Raw genomic sequence first — 21,034 nt, 5'->3', positions numbered from 1 at the left:
CCAGCCGGTTTAATTTCAGGTCCTTGCCTGACTCGCCTTGCTGGGAAGCCTGTGCTGGTCTCTCCCAACTGTGAAGCTCTGCAAAGACGAAACTTTGGGTAGGAATGATAGACCTCACCTGTGACAGTAGACCTCCAGCTGGATACTCAGTCCAGCCATCATTCTTCTCTCCGTCTGGCAGCTGCAGGCGCAGAAGGGTTGAGCAGGAGAGACCTGTGGTGCAACACCAGCTTGCACAGTCCCTCGTTATTAGGCTGTCTGTGTTTCTCTTAACCTGAGAACTGTTAGAAGAATGATGCTTCTTTACCTGTAAAAGTCAAGCTCTTCAAGGAATCTTCCTGATTCCTTTCCTGCTTGTTTTGTAGAAATCTAATTTCTTCCCCCTTTAGGACCTGAAATGGGCGCTCTCTGTGAGAAATAATATAGAACTCACAGGAGCTTGAGCTGTGGCTTTAATTCTTGTCTCAGCAGCTGTGTGATGAGGGGGTTCATTCAGATACTGCCTGCTGTTTCTGAGCTTTTCTGAAGTTGATCCTATCTCCTGTTGCCTGACCTTGTCAGTGGCTGGCTATCGTTATCTCTGGGAGAATGGATTCTCTGGAAGAACATCAGGTATAACCGCGTGTGTTTAGCCATGCAGGAACGGGGAGCAGGACAGAGCTCCCGTAACCACCCTGCTGCCATACCTGCCAGAGTTGTGTCTTTACTGTAATTTAAAAAAATGCCTTGAAGTGTCTGCTTGGAAGAGGGGCGGGCTGCAGCTGCTTTGTCTGTGCAAAGTGGTGCTTCAGAGTGTGCCACGTTGTTCTGGGCAGGAGCGCGTGCATTACTGTGGATTGTCTGCAATAGCGTGTGTGCTTCTAGCTTGAGGAGCCTAGAGAAGCTTCAGTGCCTTTCTTTGCTTGCAAGAACACTTTAAAATGGGGCAACATCACTCCTTGCTGTTTGAGCAGTGGAGGTGTTGTATTGCCAGTGGGCATGAAGCTTTGTGCTAGACTCCCATAGGGAAATAAGGGATGTCCATTTTTTAAACACCTGAAATTTTGAAAGTACATCTGAAAATTAAATACGCAAAAAAGATCCAGCACATACAGTAGCAAATGTTGCTGTCCAGATTAAATCCAAATGGCTAGTATACCATTATGTTCTTTAGGATGCACGTGTGTGTGTTTACTTTGCCTACAGTGGTCTCCTAGAGTTCACTGTAGACAATTGCTGTCATCCATAGAGTCATTTTTGTGAATTCTTTTCTGGCATAAGGGTGCTAGCAAAATGCCTCTGTCTGCTGTAGGATAGCAGAAGCATGGGGGTATCCTTAGCTTTATAATTAATGACATGAGGTTGCTCAAGATAGAAAGTCATAAAAATCTTCTGTTCCATTTTTATCTGCCAGTAAATGAGTCTGTTGGGTTTGGAGTTTTTTTTTTATTTTGTTTGTTTGCTTTCAAGCCATGGAAGGATGATTAGGAGCATCATGCCGGCTGCTGCTTGACAAAATTTTGTTTGTGTTGTGACAGATTCCGGTTCATGCTGAGTCAGCACTGAGCTTCCGTTTAAGGCATTAGGAGAAATTTTCTAAGACTTGTGTATCAGTTCTTTGCCTGTTTGTCCAAGGACACATATGTGTTAGTCTGTCCTGTGAAAAGCTACCAGCAGTGTCATGGGGTTGGAATAGCTTAAATTCCATGCACAAGAACCCTTTTGGTCATCCTCCACTGTTCCCGCAGCAGATGTCATCAGCTTAGACTGAGCTTATGTGTGAATAGCTCAAACCTCAGGAACTGTGTGTTTTTTTCCAAAGAAGCTCTGGCTAAAAAAGAGCTTTGCAGAGAAAGCTGGGGTCCTGGGACATGAAGCAGCAGTGTGTCCTTCCAGCAGCACAGGCCAACAGCATGCTTTGCTGAATTAGCAGGAGTGCAGCCATCAGGCTGAGGGATTTGGTTCTTCCCCTCTATTAACCCCTTGTGAGACTGTCTGAAGCGCTGCTGTTCTGCCCTGGGCTCCCTGGTGCCAGAAGGGGGTGGATATAGCGGGTGTGAGCCCGGGAAGGGGCAGTGGGGGCGGATGGGCTGGAGCACGCGACCTCGGAGGAGAAGCTGAGAGAGTGGTGCTTGTTCAGATCAGAAGTGGAGGGGAGCGAAGACCTTACTGCTGTTCAGCCACCTACATGGGAGGTTACAGAGAAGACAAACTGTCCTCCAAGGCGGGTGGTGACAGGGTGAGAACCGATAGACACAAGCTGCAGTGTGTCTGCAGAGTAAATTCCCATTAGCTGGGAGGAATAAATTTTTCACCATGAATGTGCCAGATACTGGAACAGGGGCCGAGAGAGGTTGTGAAATCTCCTTTCTTGGAGCTATTCAGAACTTGACTGGACAAACCCTAACAAGCTGATCCAAGTTGGCCCTGCTGCTGGGGCGTTGAGAAAGAAGCTTCTAGAGGTTTCTTCCAACCTAAGTCATGCTCTGATGCTGTATTTTAGAATCAAGAACTTCTTGCAATATAGGCAGGATCTTTTTAACAGTAGTAACAGTTGCACTGTTCGAGTTAAATACTAATAGGCAATATGTCATTTTTTTTTGCCTTGGCAGACAAGGTGGAACAAGATCAATGTGCTTGTTTCTGGAAGCCTTTTGTATGTAAGAGTAATGTTATTTTTAACAGTTGGTATTCTCAGTACAGAATGCAGCATCAAGACAGTTTAGCGGAGAATTTATAGCCCATCAGTGGCTTTGTCTGGCTCATAATAAAGTTTTGTCTCACTTGTGATTGCTTTCCTCAGTGGAAAGAATCCTGTTTCAAATGCCTGATGTTCCCTAAATATCACATAAAGTCAAGTCACTCTGCAGAACACTGTGCCTTGGAGAAGCAAACACCAGCAGTTGCCAAAGCCATCGCTGTTAGGTTGCCCTTCTATGCACGAGCCCGTCTTGCATGCTGTATTCCTTGCCATAGGGTAAGCCACGTTCCATGCTGTGTGCACATCTGCTGCTTTGCAAGGGTAGTTCATGGAGCACTTGGACCTGCTCTGGAGGAGCAAAAGACCAAGTGGATGTGAAATATCATCTGGGCAGCAGCTTGTGAAAGAAAGCTCTGTGGTCGCGTTGCTTTCCTTACTGCTTGATAGAGTGATTAGTCCACTTTTGTTGATTAACAGATCAAGCAGTCCTTTCTTCTTGGTGTCCTACAGAAAAAGGAACTTTCCAAAGAGAAAGGGCAGAACAGCAGAGAAATGAAGCCCTGTGACAGGAACATCAGTGATTTGGCATCCTGGCTTTTCTGAGTATGTAGATTTGCTGACTGGAGGGTGTCAAGGTGTCTCTCTCTGGAAATAAAACCCTGGACGGAGTTAGGAACTTTCCTGGTGCTGAGTTTTGGGCTGTCTGTTGTGCATTTGGCACTACTGAATTTAGAATGGGGAATACTGCCTCCCTATCCTCCCCAGCATCGTTTTTTTACCTGAGATTGCCTGTGAAGTGGCCAGTTCATTCTTCATTCTTTGACTAACCCTGCTTTTCTGTAGTTGCATGCAGTGGAGATACAATACTAACACCTTCCATGCCTTTCCAGGGTCACAGTGCACCGGCCTGTTTAGCACCACTGTGCTGGGAGGCTCCTCCAGTGCCCCCAACCTCCAGGACTACGCACGCAGCCATGGCAAAAAGTTTGCCAGCAGCCTGACATACAAAGACGGTATGTGTGTTCCCTGTGCAGCAGGTGATTGATTTGTGGACTTTGGTGTCTCAGGATGCTACTGAGGCAAACTTAGCCTGCTAAGAAGAATGACAGTTGAATGTGTATATTCGCTGCATCTACAGTAATGCACTTTATCATATCCCAAGAAATCGTGGTCCTTGCTAGGACAAGACAGGAGCTGACATTGTGTGAGGATTTTATGCTGATGTATGGTATTTCTGGGGTCTGACTTTGGTCTGACTTTTTAATACTACTTGCTGTTGTGGAGGAGGATTTATTGGTCTAGATACTAAATAGGTTTGTCCTGGTATGGATATCCAGCATATCACATCATCTTGCTTACCTTGGGATCTTGCTGAGGCTAAATGAAGCTTTTGTGGAGACAGTAATCCTCACCCTATGGAAGATGGAGCCGTCCCGAGGGCAGAATGATGTGCTTGGGGGAGTGGATGAGACGGGCACCAGAGTAAGGCTGGGCACACGGAAGGGTCCGAGGTAGCTGTCAGAAAGCAAGTGTAATATGCCTGAAATGCTTGAGGTAAGTGGGATACTTGAATGAAATACTGCCAAAGGACCGGAAAGTCTAGTTATTGTGCAGTTCTGCAGAAACTGCCTTAAAGTTCAGCAAGACAATCTGTTAAAATGTATTTGGGTCATTAGTATAAAAGTGAAGGCTGTGTTGCCAGCTGTGAACTGATCTGCAGTCGGTACTAGTGCATTACACATTGAGAAGCAGATGCTGTGTTGCTGCTCTCAAGGAAATTGGAGCACAGGGAAAGACTGAGATATCCTGGAGGGATGTAATGCACAAGTGCAAGTGTCTGTTGTGATTCCAGTGAGAAAGGCACTGGGACTCTGGAAGTGCTGGTTAACGTGCCGTTAGTTGGAATGCTGAGTTGAGCAGCACTGAACAAACTGCCCCATGGGCTGGATCTGCACAGCGTGCTGTGCCCTAGTTGGAAATCCACCTAATGTTGCACAACTTGGGCTTCCCAGCGCCTGAGTGAATATAAGATTATCTGTCCTCTCTTCTTCCCTTTTGTCTTAGTTCAAACAAATGGTATTTTACTTTAGAGTCCGAGTACCTTTCTTACCACGATCATAAAGAACACTAGCACTGGTGGGTTACAAGGTGGGGAGATGATCAAGGCAGTAATATGGGGCCTTTGGAGAAAACAGGAGGTTGGTTTGTTTGGATTTTTGTCCAGGTTTGAGGCAAGGGAAACGGCCTAACAAATCAGGGGGGAAAGATGCTGCCCGATTCTCAGACCTGTTGGAACGCTGTTGCATCCTGGGTTTCTGTGCTGCTTTTCACTGTGTAAGGGGAAAGTGGTTTGCTTCTCACCTCTTCAGGGAGCTCCCTAGCACACAGCAGGCTGTGAGTGATGGAGACAAGGAGGGTGAACCAGCAGGATTTTAAGCCCTGCGGTAACAGTCTGTGCTGCTCAAGGCAGCATGTGCTGGCTACTCATAGGTCCCAGAATAAGTTCATGGGGTTTGGCACAAAACTGGGGTGTGAATACCAGGAGAGCCACTGAAAAGGCCAGCAAGGGCTCTGGCTGCTTCTCTTCCATAACTCTGCAAGCAGCGTGAATCCAAGGCAGCACTAATTCTCAGGGAAAAGCAGCAAAGACTGCTTGCTCTGTACCCAGCTGGGAGCAGAACAGATTCTGCTCAGTCCTGGTGCTGTGCTGCCTTGCTCTGTAGGCTGTGTGGTAGGAGCATGCCTGCAGCTGGCTGCTCGCATTCAAGGTCCAGAGCAGAGTCCTGCTGCATTAGCCTAAATTCAGTGACCAGGTCTCTGTGTGCTGAGACACAGTTGTACCCTCAAGTACTTAAAAGGCAGACTTATTTACTTAGTGTATGACTAGCACAGCCAAAAATTGTTCATCTTGATGTTACACTTCTTCTTTTGTGTTTCGTAGCGTGCTATGGCACTCTGTGCTACCAGCACCTTGCTGCAATAAAAGCAATTGTGAGGAAGAAGTGGGGGCCTTAGAAAAACAAGTAGGAGGCAGAAGGGCGTTCAGCTTCTGGGGAAGGTAGTCTGGAATGTGAAACAAGCCCTTGGTCTGTCTGTTCCTGCGTAAATGAGCACCGATGAGATGCTGAACAATGGCATTTAAGCCAGACATCACTAGAGCTGAACACGGTGACACAGCAGCTACAGCGGACTCTTGGAGTACAGTTATATCAAGGCCTTTTTCACAGTCATCAGGCTAATAATGTTTAAAAACCTTCAGATTCCGGAGCACATCTTTGCATGAACTCTGATATTTTTCCATGGCTGTGATGCTTCAAGGTATGGTGCATGGCTTACAGCACTTCATCAAAGTCTTGCTCAAGTGAAGTTAAAATAGCCCTTATTTCTGAAGTCTTTTTTTGCTTGGGACTGGAAGGGAGGTAAGGAGCGCTTCAGTGGAAAGTTGTGTCCCAGTCTCAGCTTGAGGGAAGGTTGGCTGGTGGTTGTGGTTTGAAGCTGGCTTGCCTGGAGCCAGGGGTGCAGTAAGCGGTGTTGCAGTGCATTTACATAGTGAGGGGATGTGGAGTGGAATGGAGCTGGCTGACTGCAGCTCCAGGACCTGGACACTTCTAAGGGACTGCATGTGCAGGGAAGATGGTCGCGCTCTATTTGTTGAGTTTAAAGAAAGGAAGACAATTTTTAGGGCTGTTAGGCTGGTGAAGGAAGTTGCAGCAAGTTTGAGGGATGGTTTAAATATGTTATTTGGCCAAGTCAGTGGATATAGCTAGAGAAGCATGGTGAGGGTATGGACCATAAATTGATGCATGTATCTCCTAACCTTGGTGCAGAGGGATAGGCGTACAGACTCTGTTGAGTAGGTAGAAGGGACACGTGAAACATGAAAGAGAAATAAAAGCATTTTCTAATATTTCCTAAAAATTCCTAAATAGCAGCAAAAGGTACAGTTGGCTGGGTTCTCACATCAAATCCTACAAACAGGTGGTCTGATCTAGGCCACTTTTTCCCGTGATAGCTGAGGCATTTCCAGAGTAGGAAAGAACTGAAATTTTCAGCCTCTTTTTTTTTTTTTTTTTTTTTTTGTGCATATGGAGACTAATTCATGTATTTTAAAGGTCATCTGTTTGCACCCATTAGATACATAGAATCTGTCCTTGCACTGTCTTTCCAATGTGTGATTTCTATGGGAGAGCTTGACCTGGCCTGGGACATGACCAGGAGAAGCCTGAGGACCACTCTGACAGGTGTATCCCCAAACCTCTTCTGTACTGAAATGCTTTGAGCAACAGAACTGTAGAGGCATGTCTTATTGGGTCTTGTGTTCCCCAATTCGTCAGCTATTTACCTCTAAACTCATAAATAGCTCTGTTTAGTTTGTGTTAAGAGGATGTTCTGAACTGAACTGAACACTTACCAGTGCCAGAGCTCTTCAGTTCCTCTGCAGAATGGCTGTCGTTTCTTTGGGCAGAGGTGAATCCTGAGAACTGTCCTCCTGTGCTGCTGCTGCTTGCTTGGCCGTGTGCTCGTGTGGCTGTGGGCATGGCTGACTGCATCTGGCACTGGGCTGAGCCTGGGTCGCTCTCAGGATGGCTGGAAGTGTGGTGGGAAGGTGTGAGATGCTGTCTGTGACTGAGAGAGCGTGGCTGAGGTCTTTGTAGCGTCAGGGGAGACCCTGGCAGGGCAGTGCAAGGGAGCGGGGAGCTGGCAGAGTGTGAGGAAGCCGAGAGGTTCAGCCAGGCCCACAGACAGAGAGTGCCGGGGGTGCTACAGAAGTGCCACCGGGACCACGAGTTACAGGGGTCAAGAAGAAGGTGAACCTGAAAGGCTAGTTGCAAGCATATGACGGTTGGGGGATCCTTAGAAGCAGGCTGTTAACTGAGATGATCTGTTTTTATTTCCTCAGAGCTCTTGTCTATGCCAGCCGTAAAACGATTTTCTGTGTCGTTTGCAAAGCATCCGACTAATGGTACGTTTGCTTCCTTGATTTGACGTTCCCTCACACTTCTAACCCCATGCTCACATTCAGTTCTCTCTGCACATGTCCTCCTCTCAGCCTTCTTGTGGGTTTTTTTGTGTCTGTGTATCTGGTGTCCAAACATGCTTCACCTTCCCCCATTGTCTTGTTGTGACTAACGTGTCCATTCATCCTCTGTTACCGCTCAGTGGTTCCTCTGCTGTCCCCCAAGGCATTTGTGTCCCAGGTGAAAAAGCAAGAGCAGTGGCTCTGCGAGTGGATTCCTAAAGCAGCCTTTAATTCCACTGCTGACATTAAGGCCTTCTTTCACGCTCCCTTTTGTGGGGTTGGGGGTTGGGGGGAGAATACTCTTGGATTTGGGGAGGGGGGGAATATCCACTCCTAAGAGCATCAGCAGCTTAGGTCCTTGGTTTCTACAATGCAGATGTGCAGTACAGAAACAAGGATAGCCTGAGGCTGCCCGTGTGTCGCCTGGAAGAGCTCAGTCTGTGGTGGGAGAGGAGGTGCTGGCAGCATTCCCTCTGCGCACAGTGTTCCTCAGCACAGTCGTTTTAGGAGTACTGGTAACCTCCTGGCCTCCCTGGCAAAGTTGTCTGTTAGGGTGATCCCTTGGAGATGTTGGTGGGAGTAGGCTTGCCTTTCCTGCAGAAGTTATCCTGGCAATGGTGTCTTTCCAAGAGCTTTGACTCGTCTGCTCATGGTGGACGTGCTGGCTGGGGCCTGCCACCTCCTGAGGTAGGAAGGGATCCATCCAGGGGGATGGAACCTGCTTCACTCCGGTCCTGCTCGTAGCTATGGGAAGGCTTGGTAAAGGACCTCTGACTGTGCTTCTGTTGACTCGCTGCCTCTGCTTCATATTGCTGCTAACCTGACACCTGAAGTGTGAGTCTTTTGAGGTGAAACACCACTAGCTCTGTTGTAGAAGGTGCCTTGAACTAGTGTTTGTTATCTGAGTCTTGCCCAGAACCTTTTGACAAGGTTTCACAGCACCGCTGCTACCTCATGGCTCCTGCTGCTGTGACAAGGTAGCACCAAAGCAGATCACTGGAAGGTACCGGGTTAAGTATTTCTGTCTTAAGTGATCAAGGATGCTTCTGCAATCTTGTCGCTTAGTAAATACGAAGATACTCTGCTCTGCGTGATCTGGAAGGTGAAAGAAGTTCAGAAGACTGTTGTGAAGACCAAAATTTTGGGAAAGATGAAAGGGGAAGGGGCAGCTAAATGCGGCTTTATAATATCAAATAACTGAGGGCAACCTATTTTCTGTGTTTGCTTGGTTTTGTTTTTCGCAGAGTGGCCAACTGCTCGATTTGTTTGTATGTCTGGATACCATCTGAGCTCACGTGGTGTATGTCAGCAGGATGTGTTGTTCTATCTTACCAGCAAAACTTGTACCAAGCGGCAGCCTTCCCTAAGCCACACGACGAAGCAACTGCCCCCACCCCAAATACAGTGAAGTGAAACTGGGCATCAGGTTTTCCCCCCAAGAACCCAGTGGATGTTTCTAATGGCAAAGTGCTCCTTAATCTGGAAAACAAAGACAGAGGTCCGGCAGGGGTGAGCTTGAAGTCAGGCAGGAAGGATGTTTAGCCACATGAACCACTTGCTTGAGAATGCAAAAGCTATTCACAGCTCTGAATCCGGATTTTGTGTCTGAAGAGCTGCCTCTGCGGTGAAATGGGAGGGGTGAACCAGAGCAGTGGCCGAGCACAGCATCAGGCCAGGTGGTTTATGCCCTGGTCTCGTGCGTCCTGGGAGCATGGCATGAGTCCTGAGGCTCTATACGTGGAGGAGACATGCCTGCATGCTAGCATCTTGTCTGCCATGCACGGATATCGCAGAAGATTGCACAGGGCTGTTCTGAGAGTCCGGAGAGGGGAGGGCAGCCCTTCTGTGCCTTCTCTATTCGATGCTCTAAGCACTACGTTGTCAGTCAAACCCTGCTCGAAACCCGGCATCCCTTTCGCAGCCTCTGGTTGTTTGATGCTGGGCCGTTTGCTGTCCTTCGTGTGCCGGCGTGGCTGGCTGCCTTCGGCCCCAGGACCGGAGCGCTCTGTTGGCAGCCTGGGTTTCTTGTCTCGGCTGAGGGAGGGTGAACGTGAGCCTGACCTTCTTATCTAGCCAAACCTGAACTGTGTTGGGCTTGGAACATATCCTAAAATGTAGTGGCTTGGCAGACTGACAAAGACAAAACCTCGCTGCTCAGGGGCTGCCGCTGCGTGTGGCGAAGGCTGGGCTGGGGGGAGGCTGCCTGCTGCGATGTGCCTGGGGTGTTAGAGCTGAGGGTGTCCCTGGTCTGCTCGTGGCGGGGGGGCTGGGCTTCAGCCTGTGGTGTGGGTCTTTCCCACCCAGCGTCCCTGGTGCTGGCAGCTCCATCCGCACACCTCCACAATTTCTCTATCCACAGCTGCGCTTGCCCCTCTCCTCTCACTCTCTGTGGCCCCTTTCCTCCAGATGCGTTTGAGCACCACCACGTTGCCCAGTTGCTGCGCCGTTTTTCCTCTGACTGTGCCACGAGCCGGAACATCTCCCTGGATGCCACTCTAGCCCATCACCTGCAGCAGTGCTCCTACCACCTGCGTCTCTTCAGGAGCTGGCTGATCTCAGGGCAGGATGACTTGGAGTGTCTTTACGGTACTGCACGCTGCAGCTGCCTTGGTCCCATGCTCTTGTAGCTGAGCACAGACCACTGTCTGCTTGAGAATGCAAACTATGCTTTGCTTCTAAAAAAGGAAAGCGTTTCCCTCACTGCATCCCTTAAATCTCTGGGCGGCTGCTGCAGCAAGCTGTGTGGGCTGTCGCACCCGGCAGTTTTGGAGCCTTGGGCAGTGGCCTTTCCACGTGGAGCCAGGGCTCTTCGTGTGGCTGTAACTGTGCTCTTTCCATCTCTGGCAATTGTTCGTTGCCTCCTTCCTTTAGCCAGGGTAAGCCCTTAAGCTTCCTTCAAGTTAGATGCTGAGCTTCTACTGATACAATGCCCTGCTGACATTACAGCCCAGTGCAGGTCTCAGTGGGGTGCCATGAGGTGCCCCGTTACTAACGGAGGAGCCAGAGTGAATAGTAAGAGTCTGGGAAGAAAGAGGATTGAGGAGGTGCTGCAGCTTGTCACGTGCAGAGTGAACTTGCTGTGGAAATTTCGGGGAAGCGAGTTCCTGTGGGACTGTGTTGTTTCTAGAGAGACCAAGTTAACATGGGGCAGGAGCTGAGCTGCTGCGTGGCTGCATTGCATGGCATCTGTTCTGCCTCAGGACCTTCGCAGCGTGTCGTCTCTGATGGGAAGAGGTAGGCGATTTCAGCATTGAATCAGATCAGCATTATACATCAAAGCTTGCTCTTGTTTCTCTGGTATTTTTCAGCCTCTGGCACAGATGGGAAGTCTGATGCATTGAGGTCTCAGCGCTTCTAAGACAAGTAGAAGGATTCCTCTCTGAGGGGGACAGCTAGCTAGGGCCGGCTGTTGATGTTTATCTTGCACCATAAAACCTGCTTGGTGCATGTGGCTTGCTGAGCTGTGTGGTGTGATGCATGGGCCTCCTTTTGCCTTCAGACCCATAGGCAGGTGGGGCAGAGACACTATAGCTTGTCATGTAGTGAAGCAATAGCATCAAGGGGTTTTCAGAACCTGGAAAATGAAATTTTTCTTACGCAGTCTGTTTTTTCTTGATACAGCCCTTTCTGTCAAGTAGGTAATTTGGAGATGGCAGTTGCTTTTCATATATAATTAGGACAATCCTCAGTCTCCTAGCAACAAATACTAAAGAGGAGCAAAATTGCTTCAAGGGAAGAGATGCTGGAACACAGCAGAGTGCTCTAAAGCCAAAGCTGAGCTTCCCCTGCTGCAGATCTCAGCTGTCTCCTGTGAGCTCTGGTAGGGAGAGGGAAGGAACTCGGTGCTTTGGGCAGTGGTTCGCCAAATATTGCAGCACGGTGCTGGGTGGTGCTGGGTGGTGCAGCCTGCCCCAGTGCAGCCAAATGGATGAGCTGTGTACCTCGGTGCGGCAGCCTTTCTGCGTGGGAATCAGATCTCTGTGATCAGTGAGCTCGTTCTTGTTGTTTTCTGGCTGTCATCAGGCCCACAGTTAATTAGCACGGTTGGAATTCCTGCTGGAGTTCTTCTCAGAGCAAATGTTTCTTTGGTCTCTGCAGCTGAGAGCACAGGTCCCCCCCCCCCCCTTGTGAGAACTACATACTCTTATCTGCACTTTCTTGGCTTTCAACCATATCCACACAAAGAAAACATGAATTAGAAGATAAAATCAGAGAGTTAAAAGTATGCAGTTGGCATCCATAGCTGCAAGGATCAACGGTGGAGCCCTGAAGCGGCCTGTCTGGCAGCCTGTGCTTTTCTGTGTGGTCATAGCTGGGGAAAAGAAGTGTGAGGTCAGTCCATGGTGGTAATAAGTAACAGTGGTACGGAAGCTGGAGGGCAGCTGTGGAGAAACAGGGGATGGCTCTGTGATAACGAGCGGGCAGTAAACCAGCAGTTGATGTTCAGTGTAAATACATTAAATGATGAGGGGAAACAGCCCCAAATGCATATATAAATGGTGGGCTCTGATCCGACCATCACCACTTCGTACGATGTGGGGAAGGCAGGAATGTGCAGTCTGGGAAGGATGGTGGTGGTGGTGGCTGGACTGGGCTGGAGTGGGGTGGGGGACCTGCGGTCAGTGCCTGCTCCCACACAGGACCTGGGAGGCTTCTAGCAGAGCAAGCAGAAGCAGCTTCAGCCAGAAGGGATTTTTTCCCCCGCAGTACGTGGGGGTGTTGGGAGCTTAACTGGGCTCAAGGGGAAGCTGGAGATTATGGAGGAGACATCTCAGGTTCAGAGCAGTTCTGAGCTGTAGGTCACTGCGGTTTGGGGAGCTGCTGGGGGGAAGGGTCGCTGCAGCTGTCCGCCCCTGTAGCCCTTCATTCATTGCTGCCTCTGGCACTGTGGGCAGAGGTGCTGAACGAGGACAGACCTTCAGGCTGACTGTACAGGCTTAGATTTAGAAAGGCTGGGTAGCAAAAATCCTAGTTCCTGTAAGCATTGTGTATGCATACCTAAACATATGCAAATATACACGTGGCATACTTCAGTTCTCCCCACAACATAAGGCTGGACCGACTGAGCATGCTAGAGGGGAAGCTGCTGAGTGCGCTTTCTCTCATGCCCTTCAGAATCTCTGCTGAGGCTGGGCAAGTGCTTCTTCACTCCCCAAATGCTGGCGTGCGGCCCTTTGGCGTGCAGACCTTTTGGGGATGTGCCAGGTGCCCTCGGTCTGCTCGTTGCTTTCAGGATCTGTGTTAGAAAGGAGCAGGCACCCTCTCTGCTCCGGTGTGGGGTTCGCAGCTGGAGAGCCGGGCAGCAACCTGGCAAATTGTGCTAATAATGTTTGGAACAATTAGGCAAAAATATAGTACACAAAAAGGATTGCTTCAGACCAGAAAGTCTTCTCACCTGAGTCTTCCTTGGGCTCTCTCTCTGTTGGCTGGCAAGGTTTTGGCTGCTTTCTACTTGCCAGCCTGCTGCAGCAGTGAGTACGTTCTCTCTTTTAACGACTCCACTCTGCTAGCAGAGAAGCTTGCTGTCTTTGGGACCTCAGTTCAGTCTTGGTAAAGCTGAGGAACGTGCCGTGTGGACTACTTGAAGGCTGCTCCTTTGTTGTGCCCACTAGCCAGGAGGTCTGTTGGCTCCTGGTGATCTGCTGAATTGCCAGCTCCGAGGGTGATCACACCGCCACTGATTTCATTCGGTGCGGGGCACGTGATCCGTATAAACTCAACTTTCTCAGCTCATACTACACAGGAAGCTTTCTTCTTGTCACTCTGGCACTTACATAAAATTTAGGAAACTGTGGGACCTTGATTGAAATTAGGTGTTTCCTTTTAATAAGATTGTATTGATTTCCTCTTGAGGGTTTAGACTGGGACATCTCCTGCAGTAACCAAGATGATGCAAATGAATTCAAGGTCTTTTTTTTCCCCCCTTTGTTCTTCCCTTTTCCCAGTATAAAAATCTGCTTATTTTAGTTCTGCTGCAAACACCTTTGGTTGAATTCTCTTTCAGACCTCAGGGTGACTGAAGGAAATGCAGCTAAACAGATGAACATACCTGTTAGACCCGCAGCGAAAGAGCAGTGGGGTAACACAGCGTACAGGGCTCGCTCAGAGAGCTGTGCTGGGTTTGCTTGGTGTTCAAGCCATGCAATCATAAAGTAGGTGTTGGCTGTTTCAGAATTCATCATTGTGTAGTCCAGGTAAGAAGGTGGCACTTCTTAGCTCTTTCTTTGAGGTCATCTGTTCACAGGAGTTCTTTGTGTCCCTTCAGCCTGCTGGAGTCTCCTGGCAGTCTGGGATTCTCTGGTTTAGCTGGGAGGTGCGAGGCAGGTGCAGGTCTCCATTTGCTTTATCTGGTGTAGTGTGATAGGTGATCTCTGCAAAAGGCCCCTTACACCCAAATCCCCTCCTTAATGCTCTTATGAAGTGCTGTGTGTCGGCACTAGGCAGCTCTGGAACAGCCTGGCTCTCGGGGGAGAGTCACTTGCCTCCTTGAACGTGCAGAAGACTTCTCCATAACCCTGATCACGCCAAGCGGACTCTGACAGGGAGCAGTAGAGCGTGCACATGCCAAGAACCTGGAGCTCCAGGGAGAAGCGCTCAGACCAGAACATAATTAACTCAGCTGTAATGTGAGTGGGCCTTCAGCCTTGGCATCAGCATCCCTGGGAGAGACAAAACAGGACTTGTAATCCTCCAGCGGGATTGTACCTCCGGTGCTCTCAGCGGCAGAGTGGCTGCAGGCAGCACCAGTCTCTGCTGCTGGCTCAGGATGCTGCTGCGTTACTGATTCCAAGTGGACATTCCCCCATAGCTGCTCCCCCACATCACACACAGTCTCCAAAAGAATACATCCTCAGCAGACTCCTCTGCCTTGTGTATTTTAGGGTTTTTCCCATAACCAGAGCTTGTTTTCTTTACTCTAATAGATGGTTTCTTCCTATTTTACTGAAGAAAAATTTTGGAGACATGACCAGCTGTACTTCTTGCCCAGAGAAGGCTACAGTTGACTTTGGGATTCATTTTTAGCTACTTTGGTCTGCAGCCCCCCACCACGTGCCCCTCCTTGCGGGGCAGAGCTAACTCTGGAGGAAGCAGATTGCCTTCTGCATCCCTAATGCAGCTAGCATAGTCAAACCTGAACAAAATGAAAAACAACTTGTTCCTCTGTGGGCTGCTGCTGCTTGATGTTGGTACAAAATGAATGGAATTCTGTCTAATTTCTTGTGCCGGTGTCTGTATCACAGACTCCTGCCCTGCCAGCCCCAGGAAAAGTTTTGGGAAGCATCGGCAGGAGCCCAGCAGTCAGCACCGGGTGACTGTCAGGCTGGCAGGGTTCCTGCGGTTTGCACTCCTGCTCTGGTTTTGCTGCCCCTTCCCAAAGTTGTCAGTTCTTTGCTGAATGCATGTGGTGTGGCAGTGTCAGAGCCTTCCCCGGGGACTCCGGCGGCTGCTGCGACACGCGTCAGGGTCGCGGGCTGTGGTGGGAACCTCTGCTTTGCCCTGGCTGCGGTGCTGTCAAACTGCCCCCAGCAGCTAAGCAGGGCAGGGCAGGTGTGCAGGGAACTGGGCTGCCGTACAGGAGTGAGAGGGATTTCTTGAAAATACTGATGTTTCACATTGAGAAGGGAAGCTTTTGCCTCTTTCTCTACTTGCTTGAGACTGGTTAGGTGGCACAGTGCTGAGCAGAGCCTTGCAAGCTGGCATTTGGCACTTCAGGGATATGGGTGTATCGTTCCACATCCGTAACATTGTCCATGTCCCGTGTTTCCTTTAATGCTGGACTTTTCATTTCCTCTTTTTATTAGAGGAGTGCCCAAGCACTCAGACCCCCATCAGTGCCTACGATGTGTCTTGTAACTGCGTTGTTTTGCCCTATGTTATGTTCAAACTTATTTTTCTTTGGAGATGCCAATAGCTGAGACAACTTCGGCCCCTCAGCCAGGTTCTGTTGGGAAGCGACATTAGGCTCGTACTGTGCTCCACCACCATCTCCACACGGCTGTTTGTTAAGGCTTGCCCTCCCCATTTTCCTTTAGCTCTGCCTCCCAGAATGCCTGTGAGAAAATACTGAACAGACACCCTTCCTTATTCAGGACTTCCACTCTAAGAACCTCTCGGCAAGGGACAGAGGAGTATGATATTTTTCTTGTGTCTTTCTACAGTCCTTCATTGTAGCCAAGGATTTGTTGTCCTCCGGGTCTTGAATGGATGTCTGTAGGCCCTTGGTGGTGTAGGTAGCCTCTCTGGGCTGTCTGGAGGGTTCTTTATCTCCAGTAGCCGTATGACAGTGAATGTCCCTGCAGCATCGCAAACTAGAGATGATCAGGTCTGCAGCCTTCTCATACTGCATGTGAATCCACAAATGCCATCTGCTGGCTCCTGCTCCTTGCCTCTTGGAGAAACGGGTTAGGTGAGTGGATTGGAGCCGAGACTCTCCCGGAGGTGACTGGAACACTTAGCAGATAATTCAGGTGCTCTAGGTCTTCTCCTTAGGTGCTGTCAAGCTGCAGGGATTGAGTTTAGCCCATCAGTGTGCTGGGCAGAAATCCTGACGCAGTACTAGATCAAGAGTGATTTCCTTTCTCTGTAGGAACAAACCCAGTTCCTTCCTGGGGTCTTTTTGAGCTCCTTGGAGGGACAGAGACATCACAGAATGGGAAGCCTAAGCTTAAGGAGTCTAGAGGGCTTTAAAGTCAAGAGGTGCAGAGGAGAAGGAGGCATCTTTCCCATATGACCAGAGACTCATTTGTTCCTTCCTTGCTCCTCTGGCAGTTTCAGGTTGGCTTGGTTCCACAAACCATCGCCGAGAAGTTTGGATGAAGAGGAAGATGCTTTGCCATAGTATTCCACTGGTTTGAGTAGCAAAGAATTTATCGTGAGCAGTTGTGACGCAGCATAGCTCCGAGCAAGTGTCTGTTACACGTTGAGATACCTTTCTGCTAATTCTGGCTTTGCTGGCAGTGATGTCTGTTAAGGGGACAAGTAACTCGGGCTGTGTCCCACCCCTTCCTTGGGATATGGCCTGTCGGGCATACACTGAAGGGTCTTGCTGTGAGAGAGGGAGGTTCTGCTGCTCCCCGCGTCTGTAGCAGTGTGCACCACCGTGCTGGGGGGGGGAGGGCGGACTGTGCGCCATGCGGGGTGTCACTAGCGGTGGGAGCCCTTCTGCGGGAAATTCTGTTGACTTCACTCAAATTCTGTTTGGCTTCTGTAAAGTGTGGGCACCGTGCCAAGTTCTCCATCACAACCATCTATTTTAGCAAAAGGGTCACAGGCTTTGCAGCAAACACGGCTGCTGCTAGACAGGTTTCCTCCTCTTCCCCCTCCTTCTGCGTGTGCCTGGATGCTTGCTTTCAGGTCTGTTATTGCATGTGATTGCCTAGTGGCGATTTTCTTGGCCTCCAAGAGGTGACCTTAGGCCTGAGTGTGCCTGTTGTTTGATTCCCAGACTGCCCAGCTCCTCCAGCCATGAGCGGTCCTGCATGGATTTCGGTTGCTGTTTGCTCTATTCATTTTCTGATTGGGTTTCTTTCCAGGTTTTGAAGGCTGTTCCATGGTTCCCACCATTTATCCCCTGGAGACCCTGCACAACTCCCTCTCTTTGCGACAGGTCAACGAGTTCCTGACGGCTGTGTGCAAGAGTTGCAGCGAATCGCATGTCCAGTCTACTGCAGGTACTGGTGAGGTGGGCTTGGCGCTGGGTAACCAGAGCAGTTGAGGCAGGGAGAACTTTGTCTTTTACGTTACCAGGACAGCTCAGCCCGACAGGGCTGGCAATAAGCACAGTCCCTGAAGCCTGTTCCAGGGTGTTCGAGCCCAGGAGTGAGCTATGGATCCAGCCCAGAGCCACCCTAGGCCGCTTGCTTGAGAGACAAGTAGTGGGTCAGGTCCGTCTGTAGCTGACAAGTACAGTGATGTGGATACAAACTCCAGCTCGGGAAATCTTGGCCTCATATTCCCCGCAGCTGGTGGACAGGCATGGCTCTGGATTTGCACTGTTCCTGAGCTCCTCCCAGAGTGCCTGCTCCTGGCTGCTGGGCTACGAGCCATTCCTTGATGTCTGTCTGAGTAGTGCTGATCTGTGTGTTTTGTTTTTCTCTCGAAGCTCTGTTTGATTCAATGATTGGCAGCCAGATACCAGGAGACCCCTTTATGTCCCAGCGGATCTTGTCATCATCCTCTTTGCCGTTGCGCCAGCGTTCGGATAAGCCCCCTTGGTGTGAGTGCGCTCCCTTCTTCATCAGGGTGAATGCGATGGTGAGGGAGGGAAGTAAAGGGTGCCAAATGGTGGAGGCCAAGTATTTGTGCTCAGGGGTTCTATGCTCTCCCCTTGGAGGAACAGGAACAGAAGAAGGAAATAGGTAAAAGGGAAAGTAGTCGTGTGCCCCCAGAAAGAACTTCCAAAAAAGATGCTAAAAGGGGCTCTCTGTAGGACTGTATATCACGGGGACATCTGCTGCTGGGTGGAGGCTGTCTCTCCAGACATCCTCTGCTCCGTGTACTGGAACACGGAGGGCCTGAATGCCCTTCATTTTCACTTTAGGTTTTGTGATTCTCCATGACGTGTGGCCAACTCAGTGCTGGCATGTGGAAGTGCCTTCTTACCCTAACCAGCCACGTACGTGCCTCACTCAGAGCTCTGTATGGGACAGCCGAGCATTCAGTTCTTCACTTCAGTGTGTTTCTGCAGCTCCTGGCCTCGCTTGTCACAGCCTCTGCAGAGCTGCTGACTGCTGTTAGTCGCCTTTGCAGACTGACTGGAGCTCGAAGGCGAAAGCGTTGGCCAGCAGTCGCACAGCAAGTGCCTTCACACAAGTCATGCTGCTGCTGAAGGAGCAGTCCTACTCTTCTCCAAGCTGCACAGCCCTTGTGCCAGCAGTAGCGTGTGTTTGTGTAGGCAGCAAGGGCAGGGAACTGATCTGGCTGGAAACAGTTGTTTGATCCTCCTCCCTTTATTGGGCTGGCTCTAATTTAGATCTGTTCTCTAGTTTTGCTCATTGTACAATGTGAGGCAAGAATAAGCGTTAGTGCAGAAGCAATATTGCTTCTTCCAGTGGTGACTCTAGCTCAGCATTGGGGGGTTTTGTGTGTCAGGAACCAAGAGGAGCAACACTGAAGCTGAGTGTGTTCCATAATTAGGAGGGAACAAAAGAAGCTGCTTTTCAGCTCAAAGCCCAGCACCACCCTTCCCATTTTGCTCTGTAATGACAGCAGAACCCACGCTTGGCTGCATGCCGGCATAGCGCTGTGTGACGAGGTGTCCTTGTGGTGTTTGTGTTGGGTTTTCATCAGCTGAGCTGCCAGAAACACACCCAAGAGCAGCTCCACGCCCCGGCCGCGTTGCGTGGCACGTGGGTGACCCTCCCTGCTGATGGTAGTGCTGTGGGACTGCGACATCTCGGGTCTGCCCAGGCTTTGGGCCGGGGGAATACCCGCGAAATGTTGAGAGTTTTGGGAATACCCACGGAATGTTGAAGGTTTTGGGAATACCAGCAAAATGTTGAAGGTTTTTCTTCCTCTTTGCAGACAGCAGTGGCCCCTCCAGCACTGTCTCCAGTGCAGGCCCGTCCTCCCCAACCTCCGTGGACAACTGTGCTCGTTTCAGCTTCACTGAGAAACTTTCCGTCAGTCCCCCGAAAGGCGACGAGCAGCCGAGCAGCCAGTCCCCCGAGCAAGAAGCGGGGCAGCCTCCAGGCGGAGGGCTGGGTGCAGAGGCGGGCACGGCTGGGCTGGCGGTGGCAGAGCCAAGTGCCCCCGAGACCCTGACCTGGAGTAAGGGCCCAGAGCCGGGCAGGGTCCTGGAGCTGTGCAAGAAGGAGCTGGCGGAGAAGGACCCTAACCCAGAGGAGAAGAGCGTGGTGGAGCTGGATGAAGAGGAATCAGCTGGGGAAATGTTAGAGCCAAGTAACACAGGGAACCCAGAGTGTGGCGCAGGGTCTGATACGAGGCTGGCTGGGGAGGGGGTGGCACCGGGTGAGGGGCGCCCGGGGGGAATGACTGGCCTGGATCAGGCGGGGCTGTCCGAGGAGATCTTGGCGCCCTGTGAAGAGGAGCTGCTGGGAGAGGGGTTGGACCCAGAGCACACGGGCAAGGAGCTGCTGGGGGATGGTGCTCGGCCAGGCCAGCTTCTCTCTGGTCACCTGTGCCAGGTGCAGCCACCGCCTCCTGAGGAAGGCGTGGAGGAGCTGCAGCCGCTGTGTCGGGAGGATCAGCAGAACTAGTGGCTCGCGGGCCAGCACACTGCACGTGCTTCTAGCCTGGAGGCAGCCCAGCTTCCTGCACAGCACCTCATGCAGCTGGCTGTCCGCAGCACAGAACAAGCCATGTCCCAAGGCGACAGGACTCTGGGGTGTGGGAGAGTCTGCTCGGCTCCTCCACAAGCCAGCTATCCGCCACTCGGCAAGAGGCAGTGCCCCATCTGCCTTGTTAAACGAACAAGAAATGCAGCCTTGGTGCTGCTGTGGCGCCTCGGTGGAGCAGGGACATGGGGCTGCGTTTGTTCCCAAGGGCTGTATGGCTCGCCGGGACGGCAGTGAGAGGAATGGTACAGCCAAGGCATTTGGGGTGGTGAGTCCAAAGGGGACAGATGCTCCCTTGAGAAATTTTGGCCCGTGGCCTTCAGAGAAAGGCGTTCTGGGCCCAGACTAATTGGATCTGTCATGACCACCAACCTCCTCTCTGTTCCTTCCTTCTTCCTCTCCCAGTTCCCACCACTGGCCACCAAAACCAGGTCCAGAGAGTCCATGGCAGAAAGACTAGGAGGAGCAGAAAGCGTTCTGAGTGAGTGTGGGAAGGAGAGTAATGGAGGGGATCGGGTTCAAGACCGCTGCTTGCAAGAAAACGTCTCTTTGGCGTGGACTTGGACGTTTTCCCGCTGGGCTGGGGCAGGCAGGCAGGAGCCTGGGGGTCCAGCCTGAGAGGTGGGCAGGGAGGACACACACGGGTGTTTTTTTTTTTTCTGGTCCCCAAGGGTCAGGCAGGGTACAGCTCTGAAGTCTTGGTGACAGAAATTAAAAGAAACTGCTATTTGAACAAATCAGGATTATTAGAAACCAGTAAGGAGAAATCTTTATTATATATAAAATGAAAAGTATTTAATGCATATTTATGTAAAAGACTTGTGAGCACAAGCCTGAGGGCAAGATTGATACGGGTGGCCCTGCCGCACCGCGAGTGCAGGCCGGGGCTGTGCCTCCTGCGCCTCCTGTATTTATGGACAAGTCTGCGTGTTCGTCTGTAGCTAGGTTCTGTGTTTTTGTGAAGCTGTGCCCAAAGATTTCCACGCTGTGTTGTGATGATGTGTGTTCACAGTAAATCTATGCTGTGGGTCTGGTGTC

General features: G+C 50.6%; 1 protein-coding gene across 15 annotated transcripts in view; it reads left to right on the top strand.

The window, feature by feature from the left end:
• Positions 1 to 21,026, top strand: part of PPIP5K1 (diphosphoinositol pentakisphosphate kinase 1) — a 48,623-nt gene extending 27,597 nt beyond the window's left edge. For 7 of the 15 annotated variants that reach the window (XM_055716293.1, XM_055716296.1, XM_055716290.1 and 4 more), the window contains 5 exons: positions 3,571 to 3,693; positions 7,581 to 7,643; positions 17,234 to 17,371; positions 17,803 to 17,916; positions 19,224 to 21,026. In XM_055716293.1, the coding sequence (XP_055572268.1) occupies positions 3,571 to 3,693; positions 7,581 to 7,643; positions 17,234 to 17,371; positions 17,803 to 17,916; positions 19,224 to 19,918 (1,133 nt within the window). In that variant the 3' untranslated portion in view covers positions 19,919 to 21,026. Of the gene's footprint in view, positions 1 to 3,570; positions 3,694 to 7,580; positions 7,644 to 8,944; positions 9,942 to 10,106; positions 10,287 to 17,233; positions 17,372 to 17,802; positions 17,917 to 19,223 lie in introns of those variants that run through there. The other 8 variants (XM_055716295.1, XM_055716299.1, XM_055716298.1 and 5 more) reach the window with 6 other exon arrangements.
• The last annotated feature ends 8 nt before the right edge of the window (positions 21,027 to 21,034 follow it).

The sequence above is a fragment of the Falco cherrug genome, chromosome 7, assembly GCF_023634085.1.
Source record: "Falco cherrug isolate bFalChe1 chromosome 7, bFalChe1.pri, whole genome shotgun sequence".
NCBI lineage: Eukaryota > Metazoa > Chordata > Aves > Falconiformes > Falconidae > Falco > Falco cherrug.
This window is presented reverse-complemented; position numbering and strand designations above follow the sequence as displayed.